The sequence below is a fragment of the Vanacampus margaritifer genome, chromosome 2 (assembly GCF_051991255.1).
Source record: "Vanacampus margaritifer isolate UIUO_Vmar chromosome 2, RoL_Vmar_1.0, whole genome shotgun sequence".
In the NCBI taxonomy this organism is placed as follows: Eukaryota; Metazoa; Chordata; class Actinopteri; order Syngnathiformes; family Syngnathidae; genus Vanacampus; species Vanacampus margaritifer.
Window position 1 is genome coordinate 27,709,635 of NC_135433.1, and position 24,607 is coordinate 27,734,241.

Consider the following 24,607-nt stretch of genomic DNA (forward strand, 5'->3'; position numbering starts at 1 on the left):
AATTTCATTTAAACAATTTCTACTAGTTTAACATTCCCCCCCCCCCACTTTTGTTAACAAGAGTATGAAAACCTAGAAAAAAAGGATTGTACATTTAGAACAGATAAAATTAGTGAAGTCATGTGATTAATTACGATTAAAAAATGTAATCGCCTGACGCCCCTAATTTTAACTAATCTTTTCCTTAAAAAAAATAAAATAATTTTAATTATTTTTTTATTTTTAATATATTTTTCTTTTAAAAACAAATCGTTTTTTTTTGCATGACTTCTCTAGTTAACGCACAAAATGTATCTGTTCTAAATGTACAATATTTTTTTCCCTAGGTTTTCATACTCTTGTTAACAAAAGTAGAAACAAATGTTAAACTAATAGAAATTGTTCAAATGAATTTTTGACGTCTATAGCCGTCAATGGCAGTGAATGAGTTAATGTGACAATGATTCAGGCTGGATTGCGGCATAGTTGTTGGTGTCATCTCTTGTGTCATATCTAACAACAAAAGTGAAAATCTGTTGAGAATTTGGGAGAGTTGAGCAATCTAAAGTTATTTTAAAGTCCGTGCTCCATTGACTGTAATGTTATGAGTGATCGAGCAGCCCTGTCCCAAGAAGATGGCTGCCCTGTTGGTTATGTGTCTTCCCAATGGCTCATTGCGCAGGCGAGCCATCTAGTGTCCATTATCTATGGTGCTAACCAGTAGTTATTAGTTGTACTTTTAGTTTTATTACAGTCTTCTTTACACTTGAATCCCAGTTAGGATAATGTTATAATGTTGCAACTTGACTAAAGGATTAACACACACTAACTTTTAAAAAAAATTTTTTTTATAAACACTGCTGTGGTTAATTTCAGCTAAGAATGTTAAAAAAAAAAAAGTTGCAATTTATGAAATGGACCCACCTTCAGTCTCTCCCACTTCCATCGTCAGAGCGTGAGTAGTTCTGCTCCCTTTTATTGTGCTTTCATTTAGTTTTTCCCATCCATCCATCCATCCATTTTCTTAACCGCTTATTCCTCACAAGGGTCGCGGGGGTGCCGGAGTCTATCGCAGCTGGTTTCGGCCAGTAGGCGGGGTACATCCTGAACTGGTTGCCAGCCAATCCAGGTCATTTAGTTTTTCTCACATGAATAACATAGCATTTTTTTTGTCATTTAACATTCACGACGTCAGGAAGACTATGGGAATATTGTATCTTACATTATTTTGATAGCATCCAGATTTTCAAGTAAAGGAGTTTCTTTTCTTTCCTTTTTTTTTTTAAACAGAAGTACAGAGTGCACTGCATACTCATACTGTTGCTGCCACCTCAGGGGGTATTTTATCATGGTGTGTAGGGTGGAGACTGACTTAAAAAAGGGGGAGGTTGAGAGAGAGAGAGAGAGAGCGAGAGAGAGAAAATCTTGAATGAGGGACGAGTGGAGCGAAGTGCAAACACACAGCAGCCTGCAAGTGCACCTTTAATAACTGCTCTAAATTGACCAAAGAGGGTCAAAAATGAGGCTCGTGTTTGACAAATGTATTGTTTGTTTTGCGTATTTGTGCAAGCTGCTCCTCGCCTCCTCTTGACGCAACAGGTTAGCGCTCAAAGTGCACACGCGACTGATGTTAGGAGGCTAAAAAGAAGCATGCTGTCAAAGCCGTGGCCCTTCGGCACCGCGCAGGAGGTCCACTCATGGGATGTAGTGCATACAGAGTCAGGTTCAACTCGGCCAAGGCGCTGTCCTTCCTCACCATGCTGCTGATCTTCACCTACTTCTTCTACTGCCTCACGGGAATCTGCCACTCGGCTCCGAGGACTTTATACGTGGACGATGACCGTCGCAGCCTGCTGGAGCGGCTCGGACCTCCGCCGGGGAACAACGGAAGCGTTTCCCCGGCCGACGCGCAGGCTGTGCAGCCCCGCAGCCTTCTGCAGGACAGCAGCAGCAAAAACAACAATATGCCCGTGTCCAACACTTTTGGCAAAAAACGGTTCCCGCAGGCCATCATCATCGGCGTGAAGAAGGGTGGGACCCGCGCCTTGCTGGAGTTCCTCCGGATCCACCCGGACGTCAGAGCCGTAGGAGCCGAACCTCACTTCTTTGACAGGTTCTACGACAAGGGACTCGAGTGGTACAGGTATGTTGCACTTCTTTTTTACAACTACAAGTAGTCCTATCACTGTTCAAATCATTAGGTACACCTTGGCACAGTCTGATGTTGTGTTTAATGCACCGTTTTGATTGTTATGCATGCTCATTAAAGGATTTACATGTTGTGAACATTTGTGCGTACACAAACTTTTATATGATATCAGGACATACTATATAAAATTAATTGACTGCAAAAATGATTCGAAACACATCGCAGTGTGATGCACAACTTACCTTGTATTAGTGCCTTCAAATGTGCTGTTTTTTGTTTTTTTTAAAGCTCAGGAACATGCACAAGTTTCTTAAATTTGTACTCTAATAAGGCTGTTTTAAAGCGCTAAATAAAGATGCTAGCCTGATATAAAGGACTTACTTATTTCTGACGCTCCCCTTCCTACTACCACAATCAGCATAAAAAGCATCTTAATAAATTGCCAGTCAAAACTAAGCATTATTATCTTTGTACAGGCTTTAAAAAAAAAAATCATGGTGGGGTTATCTCACTTCTCAAGTCCAGCCCACCCATGAAACTAATGAGGACAAGTGCTATAGAAAAGTAATGGTCAGATTGTGTGTGTACCTATTTAAGCGGCCCAAGTGTAGGCCTACTGTCTAAAACAGCCTGCAAATGAGTTTGTATTGATTAGGAATTCAGATATGCTGAATCTGACATTTAATAACAGCAGAATGAATTTACTGAATCCCCAGATCCACATTATTTGAGTCTTAATATGCAGCAAATTGCAAACAATATGGATAGAATTATCATAATATCATCTAAAATCTTCTTTGTTACAATTAAAGAAAAGTATGAATAAATAAAAAAAATAAGGACACAGAGTTTTGGGTCTAGTAGTTGAAAATTCTCACAGCAAACCGTTGCGTGCCATCTCAGGATATGATGACACTGACATTTCCTGTCAATACAAGACTGATCAAGTCGCACATCGTCATCAGCCGTCAATATTCTCCTCCCAAAGATGGTAATTCCCTCCAGGGAGCACTTCATCATTTTTGACACCGTCATCTATAGTTGTCATCCAAACACCATTTGTACACATCACACACATCAGGACATCCTGCACGTCTGACACACTGTAGACATGAATGCAATTAACACTAGACTTTGACTGATGAGTATCGGTTCTGGACAATGTTGCTTTCAACTTTGTGGAAACACTTTTGGGGGAAGGCCTTTCTTTTTTCTTTACCAGCTTGGACATGGTCCTAAAAGGCATCTTAGGGTGACTTTTGTATGAGCAGTGCCCTACATTGAGCAGGTTATGAATCATTCCAAAATCTTGCAGAAAGTCTTCCCAAAAGACTGCAAAGAGGGACCAACACCATGATGTCTTTTATTTTTATTTTTGTATGTTTAATGGCCTGTTGTCCCAATAATTTTGGGGTTGCGCAGTGTCAAAGTGCTTACCTCAGCCCCACAGTTCACATTTTGGGGGTTTATGTGGAGGTTGCATGTTTTTCCTGAGAGACTTGAGTCACATGACTTGACTGGAATCGGACTTACAGTAAGTCTCCAATTTAAGACTTGTGACCGTTTTTGCTAAAACTCCTATCAAATTTGACTTGACTTGGACTTGAACTGCATGACTTGACAAATCTTGCCTGTTGTGTGAAAAGTAGCCATTTTAAATATGTGAGGAGTCCGCCTGAGTAACAATATGTGACTAGTCCTGCATCTGCCATCTTCCTTCCAAATCACCCAAACATGCCTGTTAAGTTCATTGAAGACTCTAAAGTGTCCCTAATGTGATTGTAAGGGCCCTATTTTGGTAAACAGACACCCACGCGCCAATCATAAAAATGGCCACATCTTCATTTTCATGCCGGTACAAGTCTAGTTTAGCATGTTTGTCAATTTGGTAGACCGCACTATGCCTCGCTGCGACGTATTCTATTTAACTCCCCCGGCGCATCTGGCAATTTGGTGACAAGAAGTAGACTGCATTTTAGACTTGCTAAAACCAGGTCTAACTCGTGGCGCAGATCTGTAACGTGATTTTAGTGGATTTGATCAAAGCACAGGCAGACAGATTTTGAGCTCCGCGGATGTGTGTGCGGTGAATTTATTGAACAAATTATTGTCATTATCATGTTAAAAACATTTCTATATCATTTGCCTAAATCATCTCATGATGCAAATGGTTCAATATTTCGTGCTACCTGAAAAATCTGAAAAAATGACTTATTTTAAGAAGGCGTTGTAAAAATACCAAACGAATGAAAACTCCACCCATGCGCACAGTTAGACAGCACTTTGCGCTAGACTTGCCCTGGGCATAAAAATGGGGCCCTGAGGGTTTCTTAATTGTCTTTATGTGCCCTGGCAACCTGTCCAGGGTGCATGCACATCTTGCCTAAAATCATTTGGGATCATTTCCAGCTCACCTGTAACCGTAAGGAGGACAAGTTTAGTGCTATAGAAAATGCATGGGTAGCTGTTTAATGTAATTACAAGTTGGTGCAGTAGAGGCTGCTCTTGCTTCTGCAAAGCCCTCCGTAGAGATTCAGCAGCAGTGGAGGTTGTGATTAGGTCCAGATGTAGCAGCTTCTGGAGAAGGTCTCAATCCAATCCTAAAGTGTGAGAAATACGGTTAGGGACCTGCAAGAAACACAATAATGACCTTTGATAGCGTGCAGAAAAGTGCATGCTAAACACTTTAAGATAAGACGAGGTGTCGAAGAAATGAGGTGCAATTCTTTTTTTTCCTTTTTTTTTTTTCATCCCTTCAGCAATTTCACCACACATGGAAACACTTTGACTGTTGATAATTTTAGCATGCTGCTAATCCTACACACACACATGCGTCACATAATTTTGCTTACCACACTTACACATTCGCAACCTGTTTCTCACATTCTTTTATCTACCTTTTCTCATTGGCAAGCATCCTCTGTTTGAAGGACTTCAATCCATTTTTGCTTCTTTTGGGTCGTGGCTCAAGGTACACATCACCTGCGAACGAGTTGCTTATTGTACGACGCGACGTTCACTTTTCAGACTTGTCTAGTGTTGTGATTTGAGTTTGAAGGTGGTGGAGAGTTGGGGGATTAACGCCACAAAAAGAGACACTGGCAACGTGATCCCCAGTGAGGTCACTGAAAGATGACTCGTTTGTTGTCACCGACTCTCAAAATTCGAGGCGGGGGGGGGGGGGGGGGGGACTGTTTGCTGTCATCTGCAGCGATCCGAGGAGAAGTCGCCGGAAGTCATGAACCGTAGCTCTCTTGTGCGTGCGTGTGTGTGTAGTGAGATGCGGATTGAACTCATTCGGGCGGAACAAGCGAGTCGTCTTCTCAAACAGCCGTTTCAGTGTCACATCTGGAAGCACACACACACACACACACACACACCTGATTTATTCCAGGCCGGTGTGTTTGACAGGCCCTGAAAAACATCACTGAAACTTTTGACCTTTCATCTTGTTGAAGCTCTCCGCGTCATCTGATGATCATATTTCCAGAAAAACACACACTGGCCAGCCACAATATTAGGTACACCTGCACAACCTAATGACACTAGTGGTACAAGATTTGTAGAAAATGTTCTTCCTTCACAATGTCAAAGTGAACCAAATGGATATTGAGAAATAAAGAAATAATATTACAGACATGTAAAAAGAGCTTAACCAAAATATTCTCGCAGCACGTAAAAAAAAAATACATTTGTGTAGATTTACAAAGACACGAGCTGTGAGGTGTGATGGATTATCTCGGCAAAGGAGAAGTGCTCACTATCACGGAATTATACTGGTTTGTGAACTGACAATCAGTGGTACTTTAACTTTAACTTTAATATTTGAGAAACGGTGATATTGTGTATTTGGAAGAAGTTTTAGATCTTTGAGTTGAAAATGAGAGCAAAAATAAAAGTGTTGCGTTTATATTTTTGTTGCGTGTAGACATGATTCAAGAAAATGGTAGCAAAGTGCTCGTTGCACTGTATCCTACTGAGACATGCGTCTAATCTTTCGTTTACCGTATTTGGCTACATGAGCAGGTCAAAATATTCGAGACAGCTCTCCGTATGATGCACGCAGTTGGACGGCACTGCAGACTGCAACCATAGTAAACAATAAACATTGATTTATACTAGAATGACCCTCAGTATAGACCGCAGACCTCCGCCAAGGCCGAACAATCCTTTCATCCATGTGTTTTTTTCATTCGGACGTCTGTCTTGGTTTATCTTTGTACATACGTGGATGTGATTGAATTAAAGTGGATGGATGAGAGAGGCATGTTGTCAACAGGCCGTCAACGTACTGGAAACACTTGACAGACACAATGGAAAATATTGTTCAGATGTCTTTCTTTTATATTGACTTTTATGTGATTTTGTGAAATGATCTTCAACTTTCCATGGCACAAAGACTCTGATTGCCTCTTGGTTTAACGCCATTATTTGGTAAAAACTCACTCATCCACTTATTTTGTGGGTAAATGACATTTTATGAATATTTCACTTTGTCATGAATGTCATTTAGGTTAACGGCCCTGGAAAGTAAATACAGTGATTTGTTTCTAAATACCTGTTTGATGTTAACTGCTGAAAACACTGAATTGTGGAGATACAGGGCTGGACTGGCACCAATAAAAATTGGCCCTGCCATTTTGACTTAGGACCGGACACTTGCCTAACATGTAGTTCTGCTACTGATATTTATCGATGATGTTTCAGTTTACTATTTACTGTATATTTGAAATTGATTAACGGACTGGTCCCTCAAAATTACGTGTCCATCTCTTGGGGTAAAATGTAGGAAAATAATAATTAAAAAGCACTACATCGCCCCCAAAAGAGTCCGGCCCACCGGGCATCTGCCCAAATTATAGATGGCTAGTCCAGCCCTGTGAAGATATAGCATTAAACTGTTTTTCACCATTTCATTTTTCCAGATTTTTTGTTGTGTGTGGCTAAAATGAGTTGGTTGTTCCCCACTATATAAGAACACCTGAGCACCTTTGTTCATATTAGAGGTTATCTGGCGCAATATCAACCTGCAGTTACCTAGCTAGCTTGTCCTCCAACCTGTAAATACATCTTCCCTTCCGTTAGTTTGCTGGCATGGTTGCTTTAGAGTGCCTCATTATCAGCTGTGAGTGCAGGCATGTCATGGACAGAAAGGCGGAAAAGTGAGGGGAAAACAAGGCCCGCATGTGGACCAGAGCTTCGCGTTGACGTGTGGTGGATTTAGAGTGCCTCGTTGTCGGCCGTGCGTGTGCACATCACAGTGAATTTCTCACTGTGTAAGGAGCGTAAGGAAACAATCCAATTTGGACAGGTGCTGGGGTGGCTCGTTGTTGTTGTAGTGTGGAAAAGCCCCATGACGACCCGGTGGGATATATTCCAGCCAACGGAGGCTATAAACGATATATTTTCACGGCTTGAACATGTTGGGTGCATAAGAAAGATGTCAGAAGAAGCAGCATCCATTTTTGACCGTCATGTTATTTCAGGTGTTCAATGGACACGCCCACAACAACTGAGAGTTTTTTTGTTTTGTTTTGTTTTTAACAAATTTTCGTGCCTCACTTTATGCACCTGTCAATTATTTTTTAATAATGCAGGGACTCTAATGGCTATTTGTGTGGAGTGAGAGTGACTAAAACAACTCCGGCAGTCTGCTCCATCAGATAAGAATGTGTTCAGACCTGGTGAAGCAGCATGTGGCTCATTACCAGTCCACCTTGTTCAAAATAACTGCCCCAAATTTTAGTTTTATGATCATATGGTAAAAACAGCTTTTGGTGCAGTCTTCTAAAAAAAGGCATTATGAGGTGTGGACTAAACACATAGAAAAATAAACATTATAAGTCCTGGTTGAAGCAAAATATGCAGAATTATAAATACCAGAAATGCAATCTCCATAATATTTTACTCCCTCATTGATGTTTTTGAAAGCTCGTCAATTGTGCGACCTCCAGTCTAGACAACAGAGGTCACGTTGCGATGGCAGTGCTATTAAAAACACAGTGGAAGTCCTTTAAGGGCAAGCAGCAATGTCAGTCCTGATGAAAATGACAAATGTCTCCAGAGAGATTTATTCAAATCTGCATAGAGATTGATTCTGCTCTCAGGAATAATGTGTGTCACTTTAATTTATATTTTTTTTTAAATGAAATTAATTGGATCTTATGAATGCTTTGTCCTCTAAAATCATTTTTTTTCATCTAAGCTGTTTATTGCCACTTGCAGTTTAAGTTTACTGTAAAACTAAACATCAAACAAAGAGAAGAGTATCACACGTTGTGTATTTAACTAACTTAAAGCAAAATGCCATGGACAGGCTAACAAAACTAGAATCGATGTTGTGGTGGTTCTAAACCTTCAAACATCTTCTATTTAAACAGGAAGGGTTGAAACACATGCAGACAGAGCATACAACAATACTCACAGGCATGTATTCTTTATCCTCAGTAAAAAAAAACAACAAGCAGCCTTTCTTGTTTTATTATTCTCGTTACATATAGTATGCCCGTATGTATTTTATTTTGTTTTGTTTTGAGAAAAAAATAAAGAAGGTATGCCCGTATGTATTATAGGGCCCCCTGTTGGCCAAGGAGTGCAATTCAGAAGTTGATCAATTGAATTAAAACATGAAATCATGATGTACAATCTGTTGAATTATTTTCTATTTAATTATGTTTCGTATTTTTCGTATTAAAAACACTACAAAACATTTTTGGGGCTAGAGCGTATTAATGATATTTGCATTCATTTAAATGGAGAAATATGATTTGAGTGTTTTGGGTTTTGAGCTTGGTCATGGAAGAAAATGAACTAATAAAGTCAAGTCACCATTATATTATTCAATCAACCGTCCTGTAATATTTGTTGTATTCATTGAAGACGTTCCCCCCTTAAAATTAGGGAAATTAAAATGCTTTTATTTGTTGATTTATTTTTGCTCTAAAAAATAAATAAAATACATTCAAATAAAAAGTTTTGTAAAATAATCAGTTTGAAATACACATTTAATATTATTTTTAATCAATCCATAAATTATTTAAGTAATTGATTAATTATTTCAAATACTGGGATAGGCTCCAGCATGCCCGCATCCCTCTTGGGGAGAAGCGGTGCAGATAATAGATGGATAAACTATTATACATATTTTACATACACATTAAACCTCATCTACGAATAACCTGGCCCATCTTTTTATTTTAAAAATCAAATGCTCGCCCACTGCTTCTCTCTACACACACACACACACACACACACACACACACACACACACACACATCTAAAATTAATTTACAGTAGTTTGATTATAATTACTACAATATTCTGTCATGTATTCACAAGAATTATAATACTTTTGCATCCATCGCTAGCCTTTTGAAATCTTAGCAAGGTTTTTTTTACAACAGTGTTAAATTCTAACAACTAGAATGGCAAAGGGGGGGGGGGGGCAGCACAAGTGTGGATAAGTTCTGAAGTCAGGGTGAAATTGTTGGACACCTCACTGAGTGCCAGCCGCGGGGCCATTAGTGAACTGATTGGTGTAACAGACCTGTCATGTTTTTAACGTTGGAAAAGTTTTGGCTTGAGTTGGAACTTTTTGTGATGCTTAAAAGGCTGATTTAAAAAAAAAAAGTTGAGCTGTGTCATGCGCCCTGGTTTGGAATCATCAGCTAGTCAGGGAAAGAAACAGGATGGAAGCAATTCATTACTGGAAGTCAACAGTCATGTACATTTTTTAAAAATCTGATAGATTCTTTATTCATTCACAAGAATAAAGTATCTACCCCTCTGCTTGTAGAGCGTGTATGCTTTTTTTTTTTTACTCCATGTCAATTAAAAGTGGTCCCCAAAAACCTAGACCTGAACCCATTCTGCATCTCAGTCTTAACTTAAGGAAAGGGTGGCACACAGTCCATAATTTGGGTGAAAGATAAATCACTTACTAACAAATACAGTATGTTTGTTTTTTTAAATAACAGATGTCAGAAGAAAGATCCTTGTGGAATGCCACTTATCTCTGGGGGATGCATTTAATTGACTCCATGACATTTTGTGATGTTACTACTTGTTACGACATGCTTATGTCTGCCTTCAATTCATATGACAGAAGGGAATCAGATGAACAATGTTGACAATTTATTAAAGTAAAGAGATTTAAAAATAGTAGACCACTGTAAATATTAGAAAACATCAATAATGTTATTGAACTATTTCATATAAACAATCATGATTAATAATTAACAATGACTTCACTCACATCCACAGTCTTTTCCATATCCTGCTAAAACTCATAAGCAGGCATATAAAATATTATTACATCCTTACGGAAGTATGGCCGTTCGCCTCCTGCTGAGACAAGTTCCCGTAACTCTATTACGGCATTGCTATCCCACAGGGAGTAAAATTTTTTTTTAAAAAACGGAGTACACAGTATGTTTAGAATCTGTAGGTGGCAAGTGAGATTGGACTTGTCATGTGGCTTCTCATGTGGCACTCACCCACCCACCACTTCCCCAGTCTGCCTATGGAAGAGGGTGTCAACTCACACTCAGTATAAATCCACCACCTGGCTGACACGAGCTCTTGAGGCAATATTGTTTTGAGTATTATTGTCAGTTGAAGCCCATTTGTGTCACTCAATGAACAACGTACTCAAGATTTGAATCGATCATATACGCAGCCAGGAATTCCCTTTCACCATTAAAAGTTCTTACTCTGCTCTTTGCCGTTCTTATTTTCCACCCTATCTTAACTCATTCACTGCCATAAATTCATTATAAAAAAAAAAGATTTTTAAAAATTAGAGGCGACAGGCGATTAACATTTTTAATTGTAATTAATCACATGACTTCATTAGTTAACTCATGATTAATCACAATTTTTATATCTGTTCTAATTGTAGAAAAAAAAATCTAGGTTTTCATTTTCTTGTTAACAAAAGTGGGAAAAAAATGTTAAACTAATAGAAATAGTTCAAATGAATTTTTGACATCTATAGCCGTCAATGGCAGTGAATGGGTTAATGAATAGATGTCTGGCAAAAGCAGAAGGCTTACTATAAATCCAAATTGCCCATTTGACATCAAATCCCACTGTATCGTCAATGTGTTTTTCTTTTAAGGAAATGAAATTATAATTGCATTTTGACAATATTTTTCAGCTCAACTTCCTGCACGGAATGCCTTTTGTTCTGGCGCAACAGGGGGACGGACTTGGGGGAAACCATAATGTTTTTCGGGCAGGAAGTCTCTTAGCCACATCCACGTTTGCGGGGTCTGCATTTAATCGAGAGATCCAGACTGTCTTGGAGTATCAGTAGTTTAATCAGCGTGGTATCACTGGAGGGTGGAAAAGCACTACATCCTCTCCACAGCAGGGAGTTCCAGACTAATGTGGCAAGTCGGCAGTGTTTTCCGTCGCTGATTTACTGGCTCTGCACATTCAAACGACTGCAAGCTCCTTTCGCCTCAAGTTCACTGTATGTACTGTAGTACATGTGATACCACTTTAAAATGCTCGCTTATGAATTATTTATACACTAATTATTACACTACGTGAGGATGTCATAAACTGGGTACGAAGGGAGCGTCACCTCCTGTTTGCCAAATAGTGAGCCCTCATTTAGCTCTACTTGAGTGATTTGTTAGTTATAAATTACCTTTACACTAGGACTTCCTTGTGTCCGTTTTGGATGATAAGACTTTATTGATCGGTCACTGGGGTTACGGTAGCACAATAGAAAGGCAAGAAAGATCATGAGCATGAAAGTAGAACAACTGCAGATTAAAATCAGAAACATACAGTAAAGGGGCCACAGACAGTTTGAGTTACATGTACGTTTTAAAGAGTTCTGTAATATTTGTTAGCAGATTTTTGCTATACTGAACCAAAATTGGTTAATTCTAATGTATCTATTCAGGAAAAAATATTCCTGTATTCACTGTATACTGTTAATGTGGAATTATTAATATAAATATTATATATATATATATATATATATATATATATATATATATATATATATATATTTTAATTTATTTATTTTTAAACACATTTTTAGCTGAATAAAATGAATGCATTCATTCAGTACAAACTACAGCATATGCTTTTTTTTTCTTTTTTTCCCTGGAGAGCTCAGTATTGTTCATTCGGTAATTTTACCGATTTAACATGTCATCATCATTGCTCTCTTTTTTTTTATGTTTTTTTTTTTTTTTTTTGATTAATTTTTATTTTGTATGTGCGTGTGTGCGTGCGTGCGTGCGTGTGAGTGTGTATTCATTAGTTCACCTAAAACCTATTAAAAATCCCATACCGTTCACCTAAACCGAATACTTCAGAATCCAGCTAGAGTCGTGAGGTTGTCAGGAGACCCGAGGAAGAATCAAAGAAAGGAAAGTGAAATCCAGCACCGACCAGACATTACCTACTACCCACCGGGTTACCAACCAGAGTCTTTCACCAACCCCAGAAACATTTAATTTCCAACAAATTAGGGAGACCTCATGAGTCCAAAGGAGAGACTGAGGAAAGGAAGGAAGGACAGACGAAGCAGAGTGAGATCCACAGACACCAGCCTCCATCGATTCAACGACCAGAGGAAGAAGCAGATTGTGTCTGAGTTTCGATAGATGTTGGTGTGGTGGATCTGGCATGCATGAAAATCTCCACCAAAGAGGGGAGCCGTCGACACCTGCCAGGACAGAGCAAGCGCAACACCTCAGGGTCCCCCAGGCCGCGGCAGCGCCAAAGGACAACCCCCGGGCCCCGCAGGGGCCACCGGCCGGAAAGCAAACCCAGGAGCCAGGAGCGCCCCCCACCCCAACGCAGCAGGACGGGGCACTGCAGGCCCGCCAGGCACCCCACCGGTCCACAGCCCCTGCTCCCCCCACGACCCCCATAGCCGTCAATGGCAGTGAATGAGTTAACTGTATACAGAAATGCATTATGGGTAAAACAAAATACAGTAATTTGCTGTATAATTCGTTACATTTTACAACAACTGACGTGGATTACAGGTAAATACTGTAAAGATTGTCCGGGTTTTGGCGGGTATCTCTATAGGAGAAGAAGCAAATAGCGGGCCCTGTATTGTCACCAACACAATTGGTGAGTAATATTTTAGTGCGTGGGCAGTCTGCATCGTCTTCACATCGCATTTCTCCGTCAAACAGGCCTTAGGCCTACAGCTAACATCCATTTATGCACTCGGCTGCAGAATGAGGGTTGATTTTACAACAAGAGTGGCACGGCGGATGACTGGTTGGCATGTCCGCCTCCCAGTGCTGAGGGTGTGAGATTGAATCCGGGCTTCGGCCGTCCAGGGTGGAGTTTGCATGTTCTCCCCGTGCCTGCGTGGGTTTTCTCCGCGTGCTCCAGTCTCCTCCCACATTCTGAAGATATACATAGGAGGTTAAGTGAACACTCTAAATTGTCCCTAGGTGTGATTGTGAGTGTGGATGGCTGTTCGTCTTTGTGTGCCCTGCGATTGGTTGGCAACCAGTTCAGGGTGTATCCCGCCTACTACCTGAAGCCAGATGCAATTGGCTCCAGCTTTTGGCTCCAGCTTTTGAGGAATAAGCGGCATACTGTATTATTTAACTATACAGGAAAATACAAGTTGCCAGTAAGTTCCTGTAAATTAGAAACAGAATACAAGAAACAGTTGTAAACTACATTACAGTGAATTGCTGTAAAAGTAAATACAGTAAGTAACTAATTTATATACAGTAAAATACAGTAATATACTGTAATATATTTTCACAGTAATTAAATGATATTTTACAAGAATTAGCTGGCGACTTTTTTGCCAGTTATTTCTTGTAAATTCTACAGTCAATTAGTTGTGTGTGTGTAATTGTAACAGAATAAATGACTCAAGGGTGGAAGTTCCAACACTTACTGTAAGAGTCACTTTTAATGATATATAAGTGGTGTTGTTTTTTTAAACTAACTTAATAACTGCTTTTCCACAAATAGTGACCTTGGCTGTTTAGTTACTCAACTGTCAAATTCATGAGCTGATTTGAATTGTGTATCCTTTAAGTCTTGTTTTTGGTTCCTATCAGCAATGCAGTGCAGTTAGAGGCTTTTTTCTTTTTTTTAAGTGGACAATTTATTAAAGCATCACATCTATAGGGAAGACCATTTCATTCAAGGATGTACGTTAGTTGCAGTACCAGATACTATGTACTCTCATTTCTTTTGACAGGTACTGTTCTCTTAGAATATTGACGATGCGTAATATGAACATTTTTTTTTAACTTTAAAACGAACAGATGGCTCTGATTAAATTTAGATAACCTTTTTTAAAGTCACAATATGAACAGCATGCAGAAAAATAAAATATTAATTAATTCTCATTTTCAAAAATGTTATCATAGCATGACATTAAATTAATTAAATTGTATTCACTTGTATTCATTGGCATATATGGTGCAGAGGCTCTGTATTTAATCCCCTGTCATTTTAAATAATAATAATAATGATAATAATACAAAAATATGACATGTATTATATATTTGTGAAATTATTTATTTTACTAATATTTTATTATTCACAATATCAATTAACCAATCAGCTATAAATGAATAAATCAATTTTAATTTAAAAAAAATCTTTATAAAATAAACAACTACATTACCACAACAAGTATTTCAGGAATTATGATCACGTAGATTCTCGCTGGGCTCACTATTTTGCACACCCCTGATATGAACAGCAACACTATTGAAAAAGTGACACATAGACGTAGATTTACATGCATGACAACATGCACAACAAATGAATCACGTTTCTCACACAGGAGCAAATTCATGTCGACAAAATGTCTCTTATTGATTGAGCAATAATATTGAGACACATTGACATGAGGCCGACAGCATTCATTAGTCATGAGGACAACGGATGAACAATTTATGGTCAAATGCACAAGTGACACTTCAGTGAAGGACAAATCTCACAGAGAGGAGTAGGAGACGCCTACTCTTGGTTCTCATCTACATCTTTACACACGCACACACACACACTGGCAACAATCTGTCATATCGAGACAGACATATTGATTAGACAAAGATAAAGTGGGGACAGACAGGCGGCAATGGGACATTTGCAGCTCCTATACTTAGATAATAATCAATTAATGGTCTTTTATCACAGAGACCACTGGAGTAGTTTGGGATTCGTATTACTTTAAGTCAACTTTAGATCAATGTGTGACTACTTAAGAATGATTTTTAAAATTTCCTTCTTGAATCATTCATCCAGATTCCATCAGTATATCCCACTTGAAATCACGACTGTGTTTAATCTACTAGTTTTGCTTGTACCGTGGTGCCTTGAGACACAAGTGACCCAATTTGCGAGTTTTGTGAGATATGAGCCGAGGTTCAGACGATTTTGTTTGGCTTTGACTTAAGTGTTACACACCAGATTAAACCGTTTGATCATCATGATTAATTAATTACATGTTTTTATGAACTTAATACTATGGAGAGATAATTTCCAGGTGGATGGAAAAAAAATATTTAAGACGTTTTTTTTACTTACAATCAAGTCACAGAATGAATCAACTTGTATCTCATGGCGCCACTGTACTTAGCTAACATGTCTCATAATGTTTACATGCGAGAATTACGGTACTTCCTGAAACAATGTGGCCTCCTCCCTAATAGACGCCACAACTCCATTAATAACTCGTTGCATCATCCACTTAAAACAAATAAATCCTTATGTTTGGTAAATGTAATTAGTGTTTTTCGTCTCAGTGGTGTCTGCATTTTTTTGTGGTTCTTATTCAATATTATGATTATAAAATAAAGTCTCCTCCTTACCCCTAACAGTTTTTCCTTGGGTGGTGACTGTAATTATTGTTCCGTCACCCCCTTACACATGCTACAGTGTTGTTTGGATCTGTTTCTATGTTCTGCTAGAGAACTGCTAGAGAACCAGTTTGCCTATCTTGGCCTCTTTTCTGTGTTTTCAACTCTAACATTCCTTCTGTTTTATTTTAAACTACTTTTTTTTTTAAATAAGTAAAGTAAATATAAACATTCTACACAACCCTGTTTAAATGTTATTTTTTTTATGAAATCCTCAACCCAACCGCTTCACACTCGGCTGCGAACCGCTCCAGTGAGAGTTGGAGGTCGCGGCTTGAAGAAGCCAACAGCACCACATCATCTACAAAAAGCAGAGATGCAATGTTGAGGCCACCAAACCGGACCCCCTCAACGCCTCGGCTGCGCCTAGAAATTCTGTCCATAAAAGTTATGAACAGAATCGGGGACAAAGGGCAACCTTGGTGAAGTCCAACCATCACTGGAAACAAATTTGACTTACTCCCGGCAATGCGGACCAAATTCTGACATCGTACAGGGACCGAACAGCCCATATCTGGGGATTCGGTACCCCGTACTCCCGAAGCACCCCCCACAGGACTCCCCGAGGGACTCGGTCGAACGCCTTCTCCAAGTCCACAAAACACATGTGGACTGGTTGCTTAATTAACATCCTTTTGGTTTATTCTGAACACAGCCACATCCCAGTCATGAGGGTGTGCATACTTGCACACATGATCTCCGCTGTTTATTTTTAACAAATAAAAACAAAAAAAATTCCCTGTTTAAATAAATAAATTATAGTCCAGGTTATAGGTCACATTAATGGTAGACAAAGTTATAGGATTTATCTTGGTTTCATGTTTTTATATTACAAAAAAAAACTGCGAGCAGGGCTTTGTAAACAAACGTTTTATATGTATTGTAATAATAATAGTAACCTCACAATTTTTGCAAATATTATTTTAAAAAAGCATTACCGGTAAGTTCACTTTGTCGTCAATAAACACCTTGTCTGTAATTGATGCCTTGTAATTTCTGCGGATGGGAACAGGAATTATGATACAAATGTTCCAAGTTCATACCTGGTGCGGAGCCCCTCAAGGCTCTGTGCTGAATCCTCTATCATTTCAAACAATTGTTTACATATAGTACTTGGTCTGGGTGCTACAGAGCGATATAGTTGTATGCAAATGATACCATTTTCAATGTCTCTGTGAATAAGCATTATTCTTCCAGAAAGACATTGGAAATGTAAATACACTTCCCTTGAACCTCCATCCATAATCACTACTTGTGAACGACGTCTTGCTATGGACACTTCAAGCCAAATGCCGATTATAAAACAATTACGTCACGCTCTTTTTATACAGCAGCTTCTTCTTTATTCAATTTTTTTAACGCAAGCCACATGAAAGCTGAAATTTGCCAGCACAACTCCAGAGGACGTGTTGAGAAAACGAAGCGCAGAGCATTCATTCAAAAACAATTTGCGTCTGAAATCCACACGGTCTGTCTATGTCAAGCACAGACACATCAATGAATCTCCGATTATCGGGGGGAAAACCACATTACACGTCATAAACAAGCAGCCAACAATTTCGCAGGGCCGGCTAAAATCAAACACGTCTGCGCGAGAGCCATGGCGTCCGGGTTGTGACACGCAATGTCTGTGAAGAAGCAACTTTGATCATTTTAAACTTGAACTCACTGACTACGTTATTGTTGATAAGCTCACAGAAGCAGCCAACACATGCATCTTTTATCATTGCGCCCCATGTGTTCAAAAGGATGAGCTCAGCTCAGCAGTTGGCCATGCCGGTGGCGGTGGGGCTTTCAGCACACTTTTGGGCTAGAGAGAGTTTGGGGGTTGATGAAAAGTGCCTCCTTTCTTGCTCCTGCAGGAGAACAGAGGAGAGGCTGGGAATCTGTAGGAAATTGTCGTTAAGTGCTTCATGAGTCTTTGTGGTTTGGACTCATCAGGGGCTGCAGGGGGAGGGGAGGGTCCTGGTGTGCCTTGGTAGTGAGAACCACCAGAGCAGGAGTCCATGCAGCTTTAATCAGAGCAAATTTTGGGGTGCTTCCATGTGTAGCGACGTGTTTAGGTTATCGCTTGATGTTCCCCCTTTTTTGAAGTGGTGTGCTTTAATGAAGCGTGTGTGTTCCACCCGCCCAGGCAAAGTTTGCCGCAAGCTAGAGTAGACACCAAAGACCAACTTAAAAAAAAAAAGACGGAGGGGGTTTGAAAAAGAAAAAAAGTCCAATCACATGAATAAATTAATAAACTCAGACTTTACCACCAAGAATGAGAATGTTCAAGCTGTGGTCCTTGACTGACAAGTGGCATGTTTTGACTGCAGAACACTGCTTGTTGTTGGTTCCTGTTATTATCATAACCATGACTACCAATCAGCCATTTTCCCACTTAAACATTTTTATCGCAGCGCTATAGGCAGCGGCTGAGACATTTGCTAAACATATACGTTTCCATGGGGCTAGACGGCAATCAACTTGTGTCTGTCATTTTGGTTTGAGCCTGTAATAAAAATTTGAAGTGTGATACTTTGCGACGAGAATGTCCACATTATTTTCATGCTTGTTTATGCTGCCTCCTAGTGGACTTGGGGTCAAGAGATTTTGTCCCTTTAAAGTAACTGCAGCCCCTTGACTTATGGGGCAGTTTTGATTTAGCCCTATGAACTCCTCCCAGCAACAAGTTGTATATTTTTTTATTGGCCTATGGAGTAGTTATGATTATGAATGAGTCGTATGAACTCTGCCTAGCAACAAGTGGGCAATTTTTTACATTGGCTGTTTGAGCACAATTTTTTGCGCTCCACAAATTCTGCCCAGCAACAAATTGGCCATTTTCCCCTTAACTCAGAATCAGCTGTTATGATTGGGCCTAATGAACTCTGCCTAGTAACAAGTGTTCCTTTTTTTGTCATTGGCCAATGGGACAGTAAAAATTGAGCCTTATGAACTCCGCCAAGCAAAAAGTGGCCTGCTAACATTCAACATGACTAGGAAAAGGAATTCTGTTGATCTTCATTCATGCATGGTGGGACGGGACCCAAAAGTGGACCGCGGATTCACTATGGGTGGGATACTGTAAGTAGTAAAAAATTATAGGTGGACTTTGGTCTATGACGGTACCGGCACACGACTTAATGGTTTTTATTTAATTGCTGAATATTCATGTTTTTTTCATACAAATTGCATTTATTTACCGTATATTGTGACTTTACCGTTATATGTTTAATTAAAATCTAATGTACATATTTTCAGAGGATTTTTAAAAAAATGTTGTTAAGTTATATAAAAGTCATGGCCTAATATTATGAAAATGCATAGTGGTCCAGCTTCAACAAAGTAGCAGTGACAATACAAAAATATGGGTCCCAGTTGACAACCACCTTTCTTATAGCTATTTCAGTTGAAAAGTTGTATAATGAATCCATGCAAATGATTATTTCTGGCCTGTTGATGGTACACTGACTTTCATGAGGGTAGAGCAGGATGGGTTCCAGTTTCTGGCGACCACTTTTGAATGTTATCTGGCCGATAAGTTGCACCATTCAAGTTTTCAGGAACATTCACCTTTCCAGTTGGACAAAAACTTGACTTTTGATCAGTGAGTATGTTCATTGGAACATGACTGTAGACTATATAACAAATCTCATGAGACTGCAGCATTTTTGGGTGGCGTATTTTTTATTTTTATTGTTTTACTTTTTGCAGCACATACGCCTTACTAAAGGTAGTGTCAATAGAGAAAGTTAAGGGAAGAAAACTGTTAGAAGAGAAGAATAAGATTTTCCCCCAGAATTTTAATTAAATAAGCGTACTTACATTCAAAGCAGTAAGACGAGTGTGGGCCGTTAGTAAGTACATAGTTGACTTTCAAGTGGCTGGCACTGGATCGATCCCAAATTGTGATTGACTAGCGACCAGTGCTTGAGAGTCTAGTCTTCCTTTTGCTGGGTCAGTCGGAATAGGCTCCATCTACTCTACCCCGTCCCTCCCCATCACCGCCGCAACCCTAAATGGGACAAGCGGTATACATTAAACATTAAGAGAGAGTACTGTACTTTTTCTTTTGGTATGAAGCCTGTGGTTGGTGCATGTAGTTGGTTGGTGTCGCACCACATTTCTTAGACAGGACTAAAAGGGTGGTTTCAAATTGCTTTGTTGGGAAGACACTTTCTCTGTCTCTCAGGACTACGTTTTGTTAATCAGAGTAGGTTCAAGACCTGATGTGGACAAAACAATCTGAATTTGAGAGTGGTCGTGGGTTGAGATGGAGGGAGTAGCACAACGTTTTTGAATTGCCAACCACTCAAAAAGGGGAGATTGATATTGATAACAGTGGGAAAAGTGTGGGTGTGAAATTCCCCGAATTGCTCATGGATACAAAAGTGCTTGTACCCTAACATTTTTAAGTTTGTTACCACTTGGTGGATGGAGAAGTGGGAATGTCTTGATAACATTGGGAAAGCCTTTGGGGTGCGATGCCTCAATGCAAAAGTGTTGGAGTTTGTACAATAACATTTTCAAGTTGACCCACCGCTGGACTTAGACCATCTTCCATAGCACTTTCAAAGTATTGACCATTTAAAAGATTGAATACCTTCATTTATAATATTTAAAAATATATATATATTAAAATGTCTGTAACGCTGATTGTTTTGTTTCAGGAACTTAATGCCTCGGACGCTAGATGGTCAGATCACCATGGAGAAGACCCCCAGCTACTTTGTCACAAAGGAGGCTCCGAGCCGCATCTGCACTTTGAACTGCCAAACCAAGCTCATCGTGGTGGTCCGGGATCCAGTGACCCGAGCTGTCTCTGACTACACGCAAACTCTTTCCAAGAACCCGGGTCTTCCTTCATTCCAGAGTCTGGCCCTGAGGAACGCCTCGACAGGACTGATTGACACATCATGGAGTGCCGTTCGCATCGGCCTGTACGCCAAACATCTGGAGAACTGGCTTCAGCACTTCCCCCTGTCACAATTTCTTTTTGTTTGCGGCGAGCGGTTAGTGTCCGATCCCGCTGGGGAGATGGGTCGGGTTCAGGACTTCCTGGGCCTGAAGAGGGTTGTTTCCGAGAAACACTTTTACTTCAATCAGACCAAAGGTTTTCCCTGCTTGAAGAAACCCGAGGGGAGCAGCAGGCCTCGCTGTTTAGGGAAGTCAAAGGGAAGACCGCATCCTCAGATTCCCACCGGCGTCCTGCAGAAACTCAGAGACTTCTACAGACCTTATAACCGACACTTCTACCAGATGAGTGGGCAAGACTTTGGATGGGACTAACAGGGGAATCTATATAGCCCGAACAAAAAAGCCTGACTCTGACTTTGTCTCAGGAACCGGATGTGAGGATCCAACATCCTCTGAGTGAACCTCGTTCAGGACTGCCCCACTCCGGGGTGTCCAGAACATGATCCCCATTTCCCTCATGTCCCAAGCAGCCACATGAGTCTTACAATATGGCCATTCATAATGGCACAACATTATGAAAGTGCAGCTTCAACAAAGTAGCAGTGCTAGCAGTACTAAGCTAGCATTAGCGCTTATGTTAGCCACTGCTGCTACGTTGGTAGCAAGACTTATTTCTAAGAGCATGCTACGATAACACTAAATGTCATCAGTTTGAAGTTTTATTGCTTGAAATTTTCAATCAATTAAAACTAAAAAAAGATGTGAGAAACTTAATGTGGAGCAGAAATGTTGCTAATTCCGCGGTTTTTGTTTGTTGTCCATTTGCTCTTCTGTACTAGTCGTATGCACAGTCGTTGGCAAACAAGGGATGGGATTTTTTATATATATATATACCAGAGGTGGAACAGTTTCAGCAAGGCCCCTAAATTAGAGGTACAAGACGGTACTAGAGGGATGACTTTTTTTCGCAGATCATTTGAAATTGTTTTAACTTAATTAATTTATTTTTTTATGCACTAGCGTCAAGTTATACATGAGACAGGTTTAACAAATATGGGAAAAAAGTTTTGTTTGTTTTTAAACTGCAAACTTCCCTTTCAACTTAGCGGGACAGACGTTATTTATTTACAATATTAGTTGTTTTACAATTGATTTATAATTACCAGAAAGGCCAAAACAACGTCAACAACAACAGAAATTTCCACTTGGAAGATGAAATAAAATATAGTCTAACAAATAACAAAATGAAAATACAATGGTCTTACCTTCTTTAGTGATAGACAATCACCCCTACTTGATATTGCAAGCGCTTGGTTTAGAAATAAGTCGTGTGGCTGGTTGGAAGGAGAGAGCGACATGGGGTTTCGCTTTCATCAGTCCTGTCATCACAAATCTGCTTTGTGCCACCAATCAGCAGAGCCGATATCCGTCCAACAATCAACCCAAAACAATAGCAAATGCCTGCATGGACCTTTGAGCAGACAAAAAAAAAAGACAATTTACGACCAGAGTCGTAACAACCATCGTGACATGTGACTGCTTTGCTGTCGTGCAAAAACTGCCAACGCTACGTCGCTAGCTTACTTTATCAAACATTTGCTTGTTTGTTGGCATCATACTGAAGACGAGTTGAACCAAAGGGAAAACATTGCCTCTAAGTATATTTTTGACTTGCTTTGTGTTTTTTTTAAACAAAATAAATAAGCTGATATTTATAATTTGTGTTGAATTAAAGACAAGTGAAAGATTTTTATGTATTTATTACACACCAAGACGTGGGAAAAAAATGCCTTACTCTGTAATGATGAACCACTATTTCATTTTTGTATGCAGTATTAACCTAACTGGATTGTTCCTATTTTCACGACATTTACTGTTTCAGAAGGAAATATGTTTTATGTTACAGGGTGCCAACTGTGTTTCATTCTAAACTCATTATTCCACTTGTCATTCTCTGTGTTGTAAAGTAAAGTTCTATCTTACATGACTGCCAGCGTCCCTGGTTCATTTCAGTCAAGTTGGCTCGGCCTCACAGAAAAGTCTCACTAGAACGTTTCAAGCCGTATTTGAATTGAAACCACTCGGCCTGCATCGCAATCTCTTGGCCTGCGTGACTCGTGCACTTTATGTCTTTGGTGACACTTCCATACAGTCAAGCCACATGTACGATCCGAGGCCTTTAATTACGAAGATGGGGCTCCGAATTAGCAACAGAGTTTCATGGCACGCTACTATCCTGTAGCAAAGCAACAAAACCAACAAAGCAACTAAGAAGAAGAACAAAACATATGGCGGTACAAACCAAAAAGTTGTGATCAGAAAAATTTGTGTATTAAGCCTTTTGGGGGTCCCAAGGAAGCATTCATTAAAAATTGTAAATTTGAGAACATCTACCCTCTTGTTTTTTGAGAATCAGCCGTAATCAAATCGATTTCAATTGTCTGAGGCACTTTCTGATTTTTTTTTTCCCGCTTAGTGACAGTAGGCGTGAACGTGAGTGTGAATGCTCGTCTGATGTGATGCATGCTCAATGTGTGCGTATTGTCTCAACTTTGCACGCAAACACGCCCAAACACTTTGGCCGTCGTCCTCGGGCTCTACACGCCCTCTCTAATTGCAGCCGGCATTTCTGTCACATTCGCCCTCTGTTTTATGAGTCTGGCATCAGTCTTTTAGTGAGCCCTGACCAAAATTCATAAGCGGTCGGTCGGGCCCCGCGTGGTCCGTGCCAAGGCAGACTATTGCCAAGCCGGCTGATAATGCCTCCCACTGTATACCGGCCTGCGGCAGGCACGAGACGAAAACGCAATGCCATCTGTGAAATATGTTAGTATCAATCGCGTCTCATTAAAGTCACATGACTTTCGACGTGATTTGTGGTTGTCACAAAAGCCTGGTAATGATGTGAGAAATGCAATTGCGGTGACCTGCGAGAGCAGCTGGAGCAATGAGGATGGCGGTCTAACGTGGGTGTGTTGTCCCAAGACACGTTTTTAGGTGCAAACACACAAAAACAACAACATGTCCTCTTGAGTGTGCTTGCATCACTTCCCATGTGGTCGCTGAATGAATCTGATGCAAGCGCCAGATTTAGTCATATTTAATAATGCAGTCATCAAAGTGCAATATTCGATTTGATTTTGTATTTAGTGCTTTAGATGTTTTCAAAAGAGATGAAACTGAGCAATGGATTTTACATCTGGAAAAGTTAAAAAGGCCTTTACTTTTTATATGAAAATTGCAATAGCTAATTATACAGTACATGCATATGAAACACTAAATCATTGCATATTTGAAATTATGCATACTTCGGTGAGTCTAAAACATATTTTTTTAAAAATCCATGTGAGGAAGTTTATAATTTAATAATCACTATGTCTTTCCGTCTATTTCTTTGTGTATGAGATATGTAACATACATAGCATTATCAATATTCAATATCAATTTAATTTTGTTATTGATTTTTTTAAAGTAATTTTTTTTGGGGTGGGGGACATTTTTTAAACAATTATTTAAATGTTTAAATGTTAATAACATTTTCTTCATTATTTAAAGTCCCCGTATATTGAAAATAAATGTCTTCTAAATTTGACACATCACCAAAAAGAGGGAATTTGCCGAAGTTGAATGAATAAACGGCTCAAGTCGAAAAATTTCTTTACAATATATGTTTTGTGCAACAATCTGATTAATATTTTGT

General features: G+C 39.6%; 1 protein-coding gene across 1 annotated transcript; it reads left to right on the forward strand.

The window, feature by feature from the left end:
• Window positions 1-1,485: 1,485 nt before the first annotated feature.
• Window positions 1,486-22,832, forward strand: LOC144043915 (heparan sulfate glucosamine 3-O-sulfotransferase 6-like). Its single transcript, XM_077558015.1, has 2 exons — window positions 1,486-2,122; window positions 20,661-22,832. The coding sequence occupies exons 1-2, from the start codon at window positions 1,677-1,679 to the stop codon at window positions 21,277-21,279; spliced, it is 1,065 nt and encodes a 354-aa protein (XP_077414141.1). The 5' UTR covers window positions 1,486-1,676; the 3' UTR covers window positions 21,280-22,832.
• Window positions 22,833-24,607: the final 1,775 nt, after the last annotated feature.

What these genes read in the sequence shown, in the direction of transcription:
- LOC144043915 (XM_077558015.1), top strand. Translation starts at nt 1,677, where the DNA reads ATGGGATGTAGTGCATACAGAGTCAGGTTCAACTCGGCCAAGGCGCTG. An exon ending in AAGGGACTCGAGTGGTACAG is followed by an intron (nt 2,123 to 20,660) that starts GTATGTTGCACT and finishes GTTTTGTTTCAG; the next exon opens with GAACTTAATGCCTCGGACGC.